Source organism: Oncorhynchus gorbuscha, linkage group LG12, assembly GCF_021184085.1.
Source record: "Oncorhynchus gorbuscha isolate QuinsamMale2020 ecotype Even-year linkage group LG12, OgorEven_v1.0, whole genome shotgun sequence".
In the NCBI taxonomy this organism is placed as follows: Eukaryota; Metazoa; Chordata; class Actinopteri; order Salmoniformes; family Salmonidae; genus Oncorhynchus; species Oncorhynchus gorbuscha.
Window position 1 is genome coordinate 47,069,800 of NC_060184.1, and position 13,037 is coordinate 47,082,836.

Consider the following 13,037-nt stretch of genomic DNA (forward strand, 5'->3'; position numbering starts at 1 on the left):
GACTGAGGTGTGCCCTTGTCTGCCCGAGTAGCTGAAGCCTCTGGATCACCTTTAAAGCCATGGTTCTGTTCCAGGACTCACCAGGTGGTTCCAACCTGCATGAGCATGAGAAAAGATGAACCTTCAAAGCACTGTTAGTTACCAGAACACCCTGAAGGCACAGTGAGGCCAAAACATTGTTCTTTTGCCCAATAAATTACTGGGAAATAGTGTGCAACTCTTAGTTTAGTTACCAGAATCACTACAGTAAAAGACTACGGTGCTTTGAAATATTTACATTGGATTGAAGTGTTTTCCATAACAGGTTCATGGAATGCCCCATTCATTTTGATGTTAATTAACCTTTGCTTGCTTGTGGTTATCAAACCACAAGCAACATGTGACTAAACATACCATGACCTAGCCATACTGTTAGAAAATTCATACAAATGTCAGCTTTTACAGTGCAGCCCATAATTTAACAGGGGATACCGCAAAACACGTGTAAGATCTAGTCACTGGTCCAGCGTGGTTCTGTAATGAATGTGCTCAGTAGTGATTGGCCCTTTTAATTTAACCAATGGGCTGGGTTAACATTCACTAAGCCACTAGGGGGCACTACAGTGCCAGAGTTACCAAAATAGACTCACTGAAGTTAGATTAAGTGTTAGAGAAAGTAAAGAACGTAAAGTTCACTAAGTATAGCAACAAAATAATTTACGAAACAGTTGTGCAAGCGGTAATGATTGTTAGTAAAGCAACAAATGTTACAGTATGGTTTGGTCTTTTTTGCTCTAACAGTGCCAGATGATTGACTGCTGCTATGTGCATCTTTAGGAATTAATGACGAGGATCTGATACTAAACTAATGTATCTAGACAACATCCAGGCTGCATTTACACGGGCAGTTTAATTCAGATCTTTGGCCCATCCTTTTTCCTAGATATTCCTCTTAAATGTGTTGTTGCCATCTTTAAGATGACTGTATATAGAGTTAACCGATTTTAGTATTATCTAGGAATTTCAAACTAACCCCGTCACTGTAACCCTCTTCGACACGTCCACACATGCTAGGTGGAAAGGGAAATGACTGAGAAAATTCCTTGTTGGGAAATAACATACCAGCACAGGAGGAAGGGAACCATCTGCTTAAACATAGCATATTATTTCAACAGTTAATTCATAATTTAACTAGGGTAAAGAACAGAGCAATATACAAGTTGATAGTCATTTATTTAAAGCTTATATTTATTATAAAATGTAAAAATACAGCTAGACCAGACCATTTGAGTAGCATAGGAGCTTGCTTCCAGAGTTGCATTTTCCATTTCACGTCACAGACAAGTACATTGTTTTGCAAATTCACCATCACCCGCTACAATTCTCAATACAGATGTGCAAATCTGGCAGCATTGAAATGGGACCTCAGATACAGTCAAAGCCATGGTTTCACCTTGCTAAACATGGATTTATTAGAGCGGAGACATGCAGCAAGATGGTCTAGCTGGGGGTAATAGAGTAGAGGGGTCAGAGAGAAACCATAATACGACTGGCATGGCTGTGGCCTTAATCATCCTTGTCCTTGGCTCCGTGTTTTAGGATGCGTGTGAACTCCACATAGTTGAAGTTGCTCTTTTTGTCAATGGGTGCCTCCCTGAAGAGCTCATCCACATCCTCGTCTGTGAAGCGGTCACCCATTGTGGTCAGCAGCTCTCTGAGGTATTCCTCTTGGATGACACCTGAGGACAGACAGGGTGATGCAGTAAGACAGGTATGCAAAAATGCCCATGTCATGGTTACTGCCATCGGTGGTGATGCATGAGTTATTCATTTGTTGACTCAACCAACCCATCAGCATTTTTTATTTTTGAATGCCAAGCATCTGGCCAACCAAATATGAAACAATAACATTAACCAAGACATTTTATCAAAGTTGACAGAAGCATATTTCTGTATTTACAATCCACAGCCCACTCAAGGGTGATATTTTGAAATTAAGTTTCAGGGTAGGGATACTAAAGGAATAAAACAAAGATGCCCAATGTGTATTTGTAAGCATGAATTTCCCATATGGACCAGAGCCCTCACCTTTTAGCCGAGTACATTTCTATGACAAATTCTGGGGCAGGCTAACTCAGGGCTAACCCCCTTTATCCTGAATAAATTCTTAGCCATGAGTTGGGGACCAATGAAATCAGATACCACAACGTGTTCCACAGATAGGAGCGAAAGGAGTGGGGAAAAAGCACGCCAAAGACAGCATTAAGTTGTTTTTTTTAAACACAAGCAATTCTACAAGCCCATTTAACACCACAAATTAAAATGACAGAGTGGCCCATTGATTGAATTTTCAACATTGTCTCAACGAAAAGTTGTGTTCGACTAGCCATGTGCAACATGCACCCGCAATTAATTACAAGCCTACTAGAAATACAAGAATTACAGGTCAGGCTTCAGCCATACTACAATGGATATTGCTCATCCATTGTAGTATGGCTGAAGCCTGACCTGGAATGTGTAGCTAACTGAAGCTGGCTAGCTTTATAAAAGCCTGAGTAGATCGAGCTTGCTTCATAGTATACACCTCTGGTTTAATCATTTTGGGAATAAACCCCTGGGAGTCATGGTTTACCCACCGGACCCAATGTTACCAGGACAGACCAAAAATCCAGTCTATGCAGCTAAGACAGACTCGTCAGGAATTGTATCTTCATAAAGAACCCCACAAACACATTCTCACCCTTACCGGTCAGGCAGATGGCATCTAAGAATGACGTCTGATACCAACAGGCTCAGCGAGCTTCTATCCACAAGCCATTTGACTGAGCACTTGAACCGGACTTAGCACCTGCTCTGATTCTCTGCACCTTAGCACGCACTTATGCTACAAACACCACAACTGCTGCCACCAGACCAATTATACTGCTCAATTTACACACTTGCCCCCCGCTACACGTGGAAATATTGGACTATAAATGGCACCTTCCTGTGTAACTTATTTTATTCTGCCATTTACTTGTCATTGTTGCATTGTCGAGAAGGAACTTGCAACTTAGCATTTCGTTAGACCATGCATAGGACTAATAAAACTTAAGTTCTACACAACTACAGCATCCATTATCAGTCTCTACAACAGTATGAATCAATACAGGCCGACACTGACAATATTCCTTTCCACTTGGAATAATTCCTTGAAGAAAAACCCAATGTTTTGTTATAGGCTTACCTGTGCCTTCTTCGTCGAAGCAGGCAAAAGCGTTTCTGATGACGTCCTCAGGATCTGTGCCGTTGAGCTTCTCTCCGAACATGGTGAGGAACATGGTGAAGTTGATGGGCCCGGGCGCTTCAGTCATCATAGCCTCCAGGTAATCATCAGACGGGTTCTTCCCTAAAGAACAAACAGTGCCACATTAGAACAGATTGCATTCAACGCTGTTAGTTTTACAATATTATTAGCATAAATTGTTTCAATCATATAAAACAATGGTAACAGGGTAGTAGGGAATGTTGGAAAATGCATGTTCTTTGTGAATGCGCGACGGTTTCAATGGAATGCCTCTCCTAAAAACCAACATACCAGGTGGGAGAAACCCAACCTTAGCCTGGGGGTAAATATACTGCATCACCTTACATAACAAACCTACACCATTTCAGCAAGACTGACTGGGTCCACAAACACTACAAAGTGTAACGCTAAGCATTGAACAAAAGAGATATGCAATCATTTAAAAGCGAGTCCAACACAAGCACACAAGAGATATCAGAAATCATCCAGTGCCTCAGTTTCACATTAATTCACTCAATGTTCAAGAGAAAACCATGGACAGATTTCAGCTCAGCTAAGGGGGGCTTCAGAGACTCACCTAGTGAGGCAAGCATGTCATGCAGGTCCTCCTTGTCGACAAACCCGTCACGGTTCTGGTCAATCATGTTGAAAGCCTCTTTGAACTCCTGGATCTGAGACTGGTCGAACATGGCGAACACATTGCTGGTAGCGCGCTGGGGACGCTTCTTGGTGGTCTTTCCCTTGGCCCTTTTGCTCGACATTTTGGCTGTTTAGTGGGTTTACCTGCGAGGCTGAAAAGAGAATATTCCTGAATAATACCATAGCACCAGATTTGTAAAATCCTAAAAAGTTACTTGCCCTTTCAATCAGACTTAGAAATAGTGTTATGATGTCAATGAAGTTCAATTCTAGGGACATAAACATTTGAGGATACATAAGGGTCTACAAAAACAAACAGGGAACCTGGCTCGTGTCATTACCCAAAATAAGATTTGACTAGTCATGCCCAGCTTTGTGGCTATGGGCTAATCTAAGTCGGACTCTGGCAAATTATTCCCCGGAGATGTGTCCTCACTGTGCTATAAATGGAAATGTTCTACTGCTGTGAAGTTTGTTTCTAGCTGTTCCCTTTGCACAGGATAGGAAAAACTACAGATGTGAGAATTCCCTTCAGGCAAGTTCAACACTGTCTTATTCGAAGAGTTAGAAGGCCCCTGCCTCAAATATGCTTCCCTTCCTAGCAAGAGGGAGCCAGTGGTCCATGCCCTTGATTCATTATTATGGCAACACGGCTGGATAAAACCGATTCAGTGACCTAATTTGAGGTTGAACAATGATAGGGGGACTGAATTCAGGCTGAAGTTCTTTTCAAGACCACATATCCTTTTCTATTGAGGGTAGGTGAGAAATCTAGTGATAGTCTAGGCATCATTAACATTCTATATGATATTTTGAGAAATAACTTAACCAAGCTAGGGCTATGTCATGAATGGGGCCAAAAACTGCTGCCAGCTGTTAATACTTGTGTAACCTAAAGTAATGTAGATAGTAGTATCGTAGAAATGAACATTAAGCACAAATATCAATTTACACAAATTTGGAATGACTATGAGCAATAAGCTACAGATAGACAGCTGACGTTGGGACTTGTGTCCTGAACAACATTAGCATGAACAACAATACTGGAATCTGCAGTTAGCCTTCAAAATAAAAGACACCCATTGAAACTGATGCAAACAGCTACAACTGTGAACATGCCACAATAGGACTAGATAATGTTCAAACTTTGTTTAGCGTTATAGAAATAGTTAGAATTTGACAAATGAAATCATGATCTAGTCCCACTGCATTTGAATACAGAATTTCATTGGGGGGCATACTTATAAGCACTCTACAGACTAACCTATGAATTGTTATCCAATGAAATGGGGTATCAGCCTACCCAGTGTCACAGAACACAACTTTGTAGAGTTTCCACAAATATTAGCATCTTAGCTCTTATTGCCGGACTCTGAAACAGCCACTGGAAGTCATGCTAGCAGATACCTATGGACCTCTAACACTAGTTAGAGGTAGTTTCGTGAGCCAATGCCAACTTCCTTCATACTGGACCAACAAAAATGGAATCCAGAAGTTAATCTGACTCATTGCCGAAATCCTGAGGTACCACAGTCAGCCTGTGTATGGAACATTAATATTGCAATGTACACCCTAACCTATGTGCACCCATGAAATTGATTATCACCCTACGCAGACACTCACAGAACTATGTAGAATTTCCACAAGTATTTGCATCTTAACTCTTATTGTGGGACTGAAATCAGCTAAATTAAGCTCAGTCAACCAATGTGCATTCCACAGTCAATGTCCAGCTATAAGAGCAAAGACACTAACATGTTGCGTAAACTCTACAGTTGTGTTTCTTGAGTGTCACCGAGTAGGCTGATAACCCATTTCATAGGTGCACAGACTGTACAGTGCATAGAAGTATGACATCAATGCAACTCTGAATTAAAATACACCCACAGCACGATTTCAGATTTTATTTTATGGGGTCAAACTAAAAGTAGCTTGTTGAACTTATAACATGCCAACCTTGGGTAGGTAGTATGATCAAGTCCAATTGTGTCATGATTTCACAATTTTTATCAGTTTGCATCAGTTTCAATGGGGAACTTTTATTTTGAAGGCAAACATCGATTCCACTGTTCATGCGGGTCGCAACACACTGGTGACGTTAGCGACATTGTTGAGATAACATTACGAATCCCAGGACGTCCGCTACGCCAGTTACTTGGTTTTGGTACACATTTGCGTCGTTATAATAATACTTACCCAGCTACCGTACGGTCTGTTATATGTCATTTAAAACGATAAATGTGCTAGTTAAAACGAAATGTCAATTTCTCCCCATGCAGGAAATACTGTAATTTTGGCAGCTAACCAGCCGATTACCAGTTTGCTAACCCCGCTAGCTAAATCAGCCAGAAAACACATACATTGATAGTAACACACGTGTAGCTTCGACATTTTAAGCTATATAACTGACAGTTCAAAAGTAGCATGGAATTAACAAGTGAAATAATACTTCTTACGTTCAAATAAGCATATATAAGACTTACCTAATTCCGAAAAAATGGCTAGTCAGTTAGCCCGTGCTGCACTCTCTCTCAACCACCGCCCTAACTTCCTAATAATGGTTTCGCATAGGAAATGCAGGCCAAACCAACTTCGGGAAATGGGGAGGACTTTACAATGTCTAAATCATTTGTATTTGTATTCAATTATACTTTGCACCGTACAATAAAATACATATTTAGATATGTCTTTAATGTTTGTTTTTTTTAGCTTTGACTATACATAGTTTATGTAAATGCTCGTAAATAATTTCATTTTTACTTTGGTAAACACCCACGAGGTAATGGTGTTTTCTCAAAAGACATTCTTGACAAATGCCCAAATACGGAGGAAATAAATGCATCTTCCTGTGCCTAATCATGAGTAAGATAACGTTGCTTTGGTGACACGATTTTAATTATATTAAAACTCGGATTTCACAAAACATATACAAAAATATAATGATTATAGTTAAGCCATTTTCGACACTTCTACACTAGTTGAGCCCCACCCCCTTGTCATAGGCCAAAGGAACAGCAAACATAATTATTCGAACTTATTTATTTGTACCTTTATTTCACCTGGCAAGTCAGTTAAGAACAAATTCTTATTTACAATGATGGCCTACCAAAAGGCCTCCTGCAGGGACTGTGATTAATAAATATATACATATAAACTCAGCAAAAAAAGAAACGTCCTCTCACTGTCAACTGTGTTTATTTTGAGCAAACTTAACATGTGTAAATATGTGTATGAACATAACAAGATTCAACAACTGAGACAAAAGAAGTTCCACAGACATGTGACTAACAGAAATGGAATAATGTGTCCCTGAACAAAGGGGGTGTCAAAAGTAACAGTCAGTATCTGGTGTGGCCACCAGCTGCATTATGTACTGCAGTGCATCTCCTCTTGGACTGCACCAGATTTGCCCGTTCTTGCTGTGAGCTTTTACGCCACTCTTCCACCAAGGCACCTGCAAGTTCCCGGACATTTCTGGGGGGAATGGCCCTAGACACCACCCTCCGATCCAACAGGTCCCAGACGTGCTCAATGGGATTTAGATCCGTGCTCTTCGCTGGCAATGGCAGAACACTGACATTCCTGTCTTGCAGGAAATCACGCACAGAACAAGCAGTATGGCTTGTGGCATAGTCATACTGGAGACAATGCCACCAGTCAGGATGAGCCTGCAGGAAGGGTACCACATGAGGAAGGAGGATGTCTTCCCTGTAATGGACAGCGTTGAGATTGCCTGCAATGACAACAAGCTCAGTCCGATGACGCTGTGACACACCGCCCCACCATAATGGACCCTCCACTACAAATCAATCCCGCTCCAGAGTACAGGCCTCGGTGTAACGCTGTCTTAGGCGTCTCACAGTACGGACATTGCAATTTATTTCCTTGGCCACATCTGCAGTCCTCATGCCTCCTTGCAGCATGCCTAAGGCATGTTCACGCAGATGAGCAGGGACCCTGGGCATCTTTCTTTTGGTGTTTTTCAGAGTCAATAACAGGCCTCTTTTGTGTCCTAAGTTTTCATAACTGTGACCTTAATTGCCTACTGTCTGTAAGCTGTTAGTGTCTTAACGACCGTTCCACAGGTGCATGTTCATTCATTGTTTATGGTTCATTGAACAAGCATGGGAAACAGTGTTTAAACCCTACAGTGAAGATCTGTGAAGTTATTTGGAGTTTTACAAATTATCTTTGAAAGACAGGGTCCTGAAAATGGGACATTATTTTGTTGTTGCTGAGTTTATATAAATATAGGACAAAACACACATCACGATGAGACAACACAACACTACATAAAGAGAGACCTAAGATAACAACATTGCAAGGCAGTACACATGACAACAACATGGTAGCAACACAACATGGTAGCAGCATAAAACATGGTACAAACATTATTGGGCACAGACAACAGCACAAAGGGCAAGAAGATAGAGACAACAATACATCACGCAAAGCAGCTACACCTGTCAGTAAGAGTGTCCATGATTGAGTCTTTGAATGAAGAGATTGAGATAAAACAGTCCAGTTTGAGTGTTTGTTGCAGCTCGTTCCAGTCGCTAGCTGTAGTGAACTGAAAAGAGGAGCGACCCAGGGATGTGTGTGCTTTGGGGACCTTTAACAGAATGTGACTGGCAGAACGGGTGTTGTATGTGTGTATGAGGGCTGCAGTAGATATCTCAGATAGCAGGGAGTGAGGCCTAAGAGGGTTTTATAAATAAGCATCAACTAGTGGTTCTTGCGACGGGTATACAGAGATGACCAGAATTATCCATAATAGTGCTATTTAACTACTTATAAGTTTGGTTGTTCATGGTATGAGCTACTGGTAGTTTACTACTATGATCCAATAACCATCTTTCAAATGAAAAAGCAATGCATTCATCCTGTTCCCAAGAAAGCTGGAATGGTTCTTAGTCTGTTGAACAGTATAACACTTTCTTCATCAGCAAGTTCAGCAGATGGGAACCACTACAATGACAGGAATGAGCAATGGCGAACACATCTTGAGACCATAATGTGTTCATGTTAACTGAAAGGAGACAGAGGGTCGCTGCACCAAACTGGGATGGTGAGGAGAGCTTAACATGGTTTCACATTCGCAAAAGAAAACAAGCTCTAGGCTATGTCTAAACAAGTAACAACAATACATTTTTTCAAGTATTTCTGGGATCCATGAAGACAAACAATAACATTAACATGTATAAAATAATAGTAAATCTCTAGACCATTAAACCAATACGAATACATGTGATTCAGTTCATTAATAGAAAAAGTCATTGAAAGTCATTGATTAGTGGATTTTGTGTGTTCTTCCTGTCTGACCAAAATCAAAGAATCTTGCCTGGAAACATGACCTAATATTGCACTGCCCATATTCAACCACTTGAGGGTACTAGTCTCATAGAGGGGACTAAAACAAAGTTTCCATTCATCATTACAATCAATCAACTACCAGTCGGAGTTTCACATGAAATCATTCTGACTTTCCATGTTCTAACACACCCACTCCTACCCACTGGTCAATAGTAGTGCACTATATAGGAAATAGGGTGCCATTTGGGCTCCCGAGTGGTGCAGCAGTCTAAAGCACTGCATCTCAGTTCAAGAGGTGTCACTATAGTACCTGGTTTAAATCCACGCTGTATCACATCTGTTTGTGATTGGGAGTCCCATAGGGCGGTGCACAATTGGCCCAGTGTCATCGGAGTTTGGCTGGAGTAGGCCTTCATTGTAAATATGAATTTGTTCTTAACTGACTTGCCTAGTTAAATCAAGTTGGGACACAGAACATAGTAGTATCATCCCAATGATTTACTGCAGGTTGTGATAGGATGAAGTCGTTAGCCCACAATTGTATCACATTCTTGGTTGGGAAGGCACTTGAGCTTTAAATGGAAGAGTGAAGAATGTTTTGAGGAAAATATCCTCCATATGAGTTATGATTGCCATGCTGTCAGGTAATTGGGGGTTATCTTTAGATTAGAGCAAATTATTGTAGTTTTAGTTGAAACCCTATTGAAAAGCAACACAATTTCCTTTGATGTTCAGTCACACAAAGACAGCTGGTCTTTTGTTATGTTGTATGTACCATAGAGATATGTGATTCAATATGACGTTCTATGGTAAATGTACCTCCATAGGTGTCTGATTGGTCAATGCTCTCTCTATCAGTAGGAACTACTGAAGATACCAAAAAATGCATTCATGATCTGTATTCTGGAAATAGCACTACGAAGACATGTGTATAGTGATGCAAGGAATAAGGCAAAGGCTAAAAGTGGATGACCGGTCTTGGAAAGTTGTTCAAGCAAAGAAAGAATCACAGACTAGTGGTTTTATAGTGTTTCGTGTAATCTGTAAGATCATTCATCGCCTCATAACAAAGCAGGAGCCATAACAAAGCAGGAGCCTTAGATATATTCTGAACAATAAATTATCAACATTTGATTAAATCTCCTACTTGGATGAGTCGGCGCTGTGAATTTGTACTTATTAACGCACTCTCAATTGTAATATTTTAATCTACCTTTGAGCAGTTGGGGGGGGGGGGATAAGTGTGGGGGTGACATCCTTCTGTATGTCGTGTTTTGTATTATTTGTAGAACTCAGGGTCTTGTTGTTCCTGTCTGCTCTTTTATGTTTAGATAAGAATTGTATACCTGTCTTGTTTTCCTATACACCATTCTTGTGTGTGTTCAAAAAATAAAGTCAGATCAAAGCAGGAGCCTTAGTATTCAATCACTACTCAGAGGATGTCACATTTGTCAGTTTCACATGCAGGGTTAAAAGGCAAGGAGTAGGGCTCCACCCACACGATAAAACATGGGGATGTGCTCTCTCTCTTTCATGCAAGCACATACAATGCTAACTGGCATTTGTTATATGTGACACAGGCAACAATAGCATGGCTATAGTTAGTCACAGACACATCTGAAGCTCTCTTAGTTATTGTGAGCAGCCAAGATAACCGCTAGTGAAGTGTAGGATATCGAACATTGGCACAATATGAGATGGAAATTACACCATGTATTCCTTTTTAAGATAAAGTCCAAGTTATGATGTCAGCCCAATGAGATTGATCAGAGTAGTATATAGGGCTGCCAGGCAACCAGATGTTGAGGTGTGAGGCCTAAAGTTACCTTTCTAAATGTGAATATGATACAATGACAAAAACCCTGATAGTCATTAATACATCTAAGGTCTTCTGTAAGAGGAAATACCCATGTTTAAATACCAAATGTATAAATTATTCCATTATTGGGACACTGATGATGAGTTAGGCTATACTCTTTCCAATAAGTGGTGTCAAAAATACAGTAACACTGACTGATGATGAAAGGCTACACATTGTTTGTACAGTAGGCCTTGTCTAAAATATAGGCCAACAGGTCGGTAGAGTCATTTTTTGGCGTTGCAAATAGTCGCACTCGTCAATGACCAACATATTGAAACGTCGCTGGAACTAAAGTTGGGTCTGCCGCTCTCTTCCTGGAGTTGCGATAGCTTCAATCCGCTCCGCACTCGTCTATATTTATAGGGTCTCCACGCCATAAAAGGACGTAACTGCGGTTTGGCTATTCCATAGAGTGCCAATATTATTTTTGTTGTGTAGACGGCTGCCCTGTCCTCTGCTACCGCACCTACCTGCGGCGTTGCCTGGATATCAAGCTTCGTTGACTTACACCTGGAGTTGGATCACTTTGTCCTTTGCTTGCAGCAGTTGGTGGTTTTTGGGCCTAGGTAAGTTATCTCGATACGAGTATCTGATACGATTTCTGCATCATCAGCTAAATAGAAGTAACCAGAGGTCATTTTTTCATAATTCGTTGTTGAGTATTTTATGTTTAGTGTGCATTTTGATGGTGTGATTGTTTGCAATGTGAATCCTGTGCCATGCCAGCCTCAGTCGCACACTGCAATTAGGAATTTCAGATTCACAGGCTTTTCTCATATTAAAATCATGCCCTATTGGATTGAACAACTACTGAACCAGTGCACCTGTTGCCCTCCACTCATGTCAGTTAACATCCTATGCTTATTGCCGTTTAGAACAGCCATAAAGTATTTTCAAAGCAATGGAATCTGGAAATGTATTGATTTCCATTCATAGCAAATAGGCCTAGGCTACACCAGTCAAGTTATTTGGAAAAACCCACAAAATATTTTAATTCTACATCTACCAAATCAATTTGGCTAATTTTACTATCAGAAAAAGTTGTGCATTTTATTCCTTATCCACTGATGTTGATAGTAGGCTACACTTGAGTTTTGTACAGAGCATGAAGATATTGATCTGGCACAATCAATATAATCCCCCCCCCAATCCAATGGAGACAATGAAGGTCATGACCTTTCCTCTGTGATTATTTCAAGTCGCATAATACAATAACAACAAGTATCATCAAGACAAATTGTAAATGAAACCGAAACATTAAAACAACTAATAGCTTACAAAAGTACATTTCGAAGCAATGCTTTAACTGTATTGAACAAAACCATTCTCAGACACTAGCTAGGCAGACTACAAGAGACTGAGAATTCAGTGCTCGTGCCAGGAACACCGTGCAGGATGTCTGGATCCATACCTTTCTACCAGAAACAGCACCGCCACTATGACCGTTGCTACCGCAGCAAGGAGGTGGAGTCGGCTGTTAGCCAGTACCAGTCGAGCAGCAGCAGCTATGCCACCCGCAGCAGAGCCAGTGCCAGTCTCAGTGCCAGCAGGGGGTAAGGAGGAACAGGATGTCCTGCAGCACAGTAGCTCTGGCCCATATCCATGCATCCCCTCCATGCTGGTGTCAGAAGATGGCCCTGCTGCCCTTGTAACCCCATCACCCCCACCCACCTTACTTCCTATCTCATACTTTTGGCAACTTTTCCCATGCCATCCATGGCCTCCAAATCAGTCGGTCATGCTTAGTAACCCTCATTTCTCTGCGTTAAATAATTACTCTTCTACTTCCTGCTTCTACACCTGCGGTATTAATGTTTGACCACTCCCAGTAACATTCTTCAACCTTCTGTTTTCTCTAAAACCATTCCACAAATATAATGTCTGTGAATCCTGCATGAAGTTCCAAGTAGCCTGTTTCATGGCTACTGTGTATATCGGTGTCTGTTGCACACTGCTCTG

General features: G+C 41.0%; 2 protein-coding genes across 3 annotated transcripts in view; one reads left to right on the forward strand and one right to left on the reverse strand.

Annotated features, from left to right (window-relative positions):
* Positions 1-1,193: 1,193 nt before the first annotated feature.
* LOC123991075 (myosin regulatory light polypeptide 9-like) lies at positions 1,194-6,536 on the reverse strand. The gene is made up of 4 exons (XM_046292252.1): positions 6,388-6,536; positions 3,843-4,056; positions 3,206-3,367; positions 1,194-1,718 (listed from the first exon to the last, which is right to left on the reverse strand). The coding sequence occupies exons 2-4, from the start codon at positions 4,024-4,026 to the stop codon at positions 1,546-1,548; spliced, it is 519 nt and encodes a 172-aa protein (XP_046148208.1). The 5' UTR covers positions 4,027-4,056; positions 6,388-6,536; the 3' UTR covers positions 1,194-1,545.
* Positions 6,537-11,393: 4,857 nt separating this feature from the next.
* LOC123991078 (M-protein, striated muscle-like) overlaps positions 11,394-13,037 on the forward strand; it is a 40,114-nt gene continuing 38,470 nt past the window's right edge. Inside the window, exons 1-2 of one of the 2 annotated variants that reach the window (XM_046292254.1) lie at positions 11,394-11,644; positions 12,410-12,631. In XM_046292254.1, coding sequence (XP_046148210.1) covers positions 12,474-12,631 — 158 coding nt within the window. In that variant the 5' untranslated portion in view covers positions 11,394-11,644; positions 12,410-12,473. The remainder of the gene's footprint in view (positions 11,645-12,409; positions 12,632-13,037) is intronic. The other variant, XM_046292255.1, reaches the window with a different exon arrangement.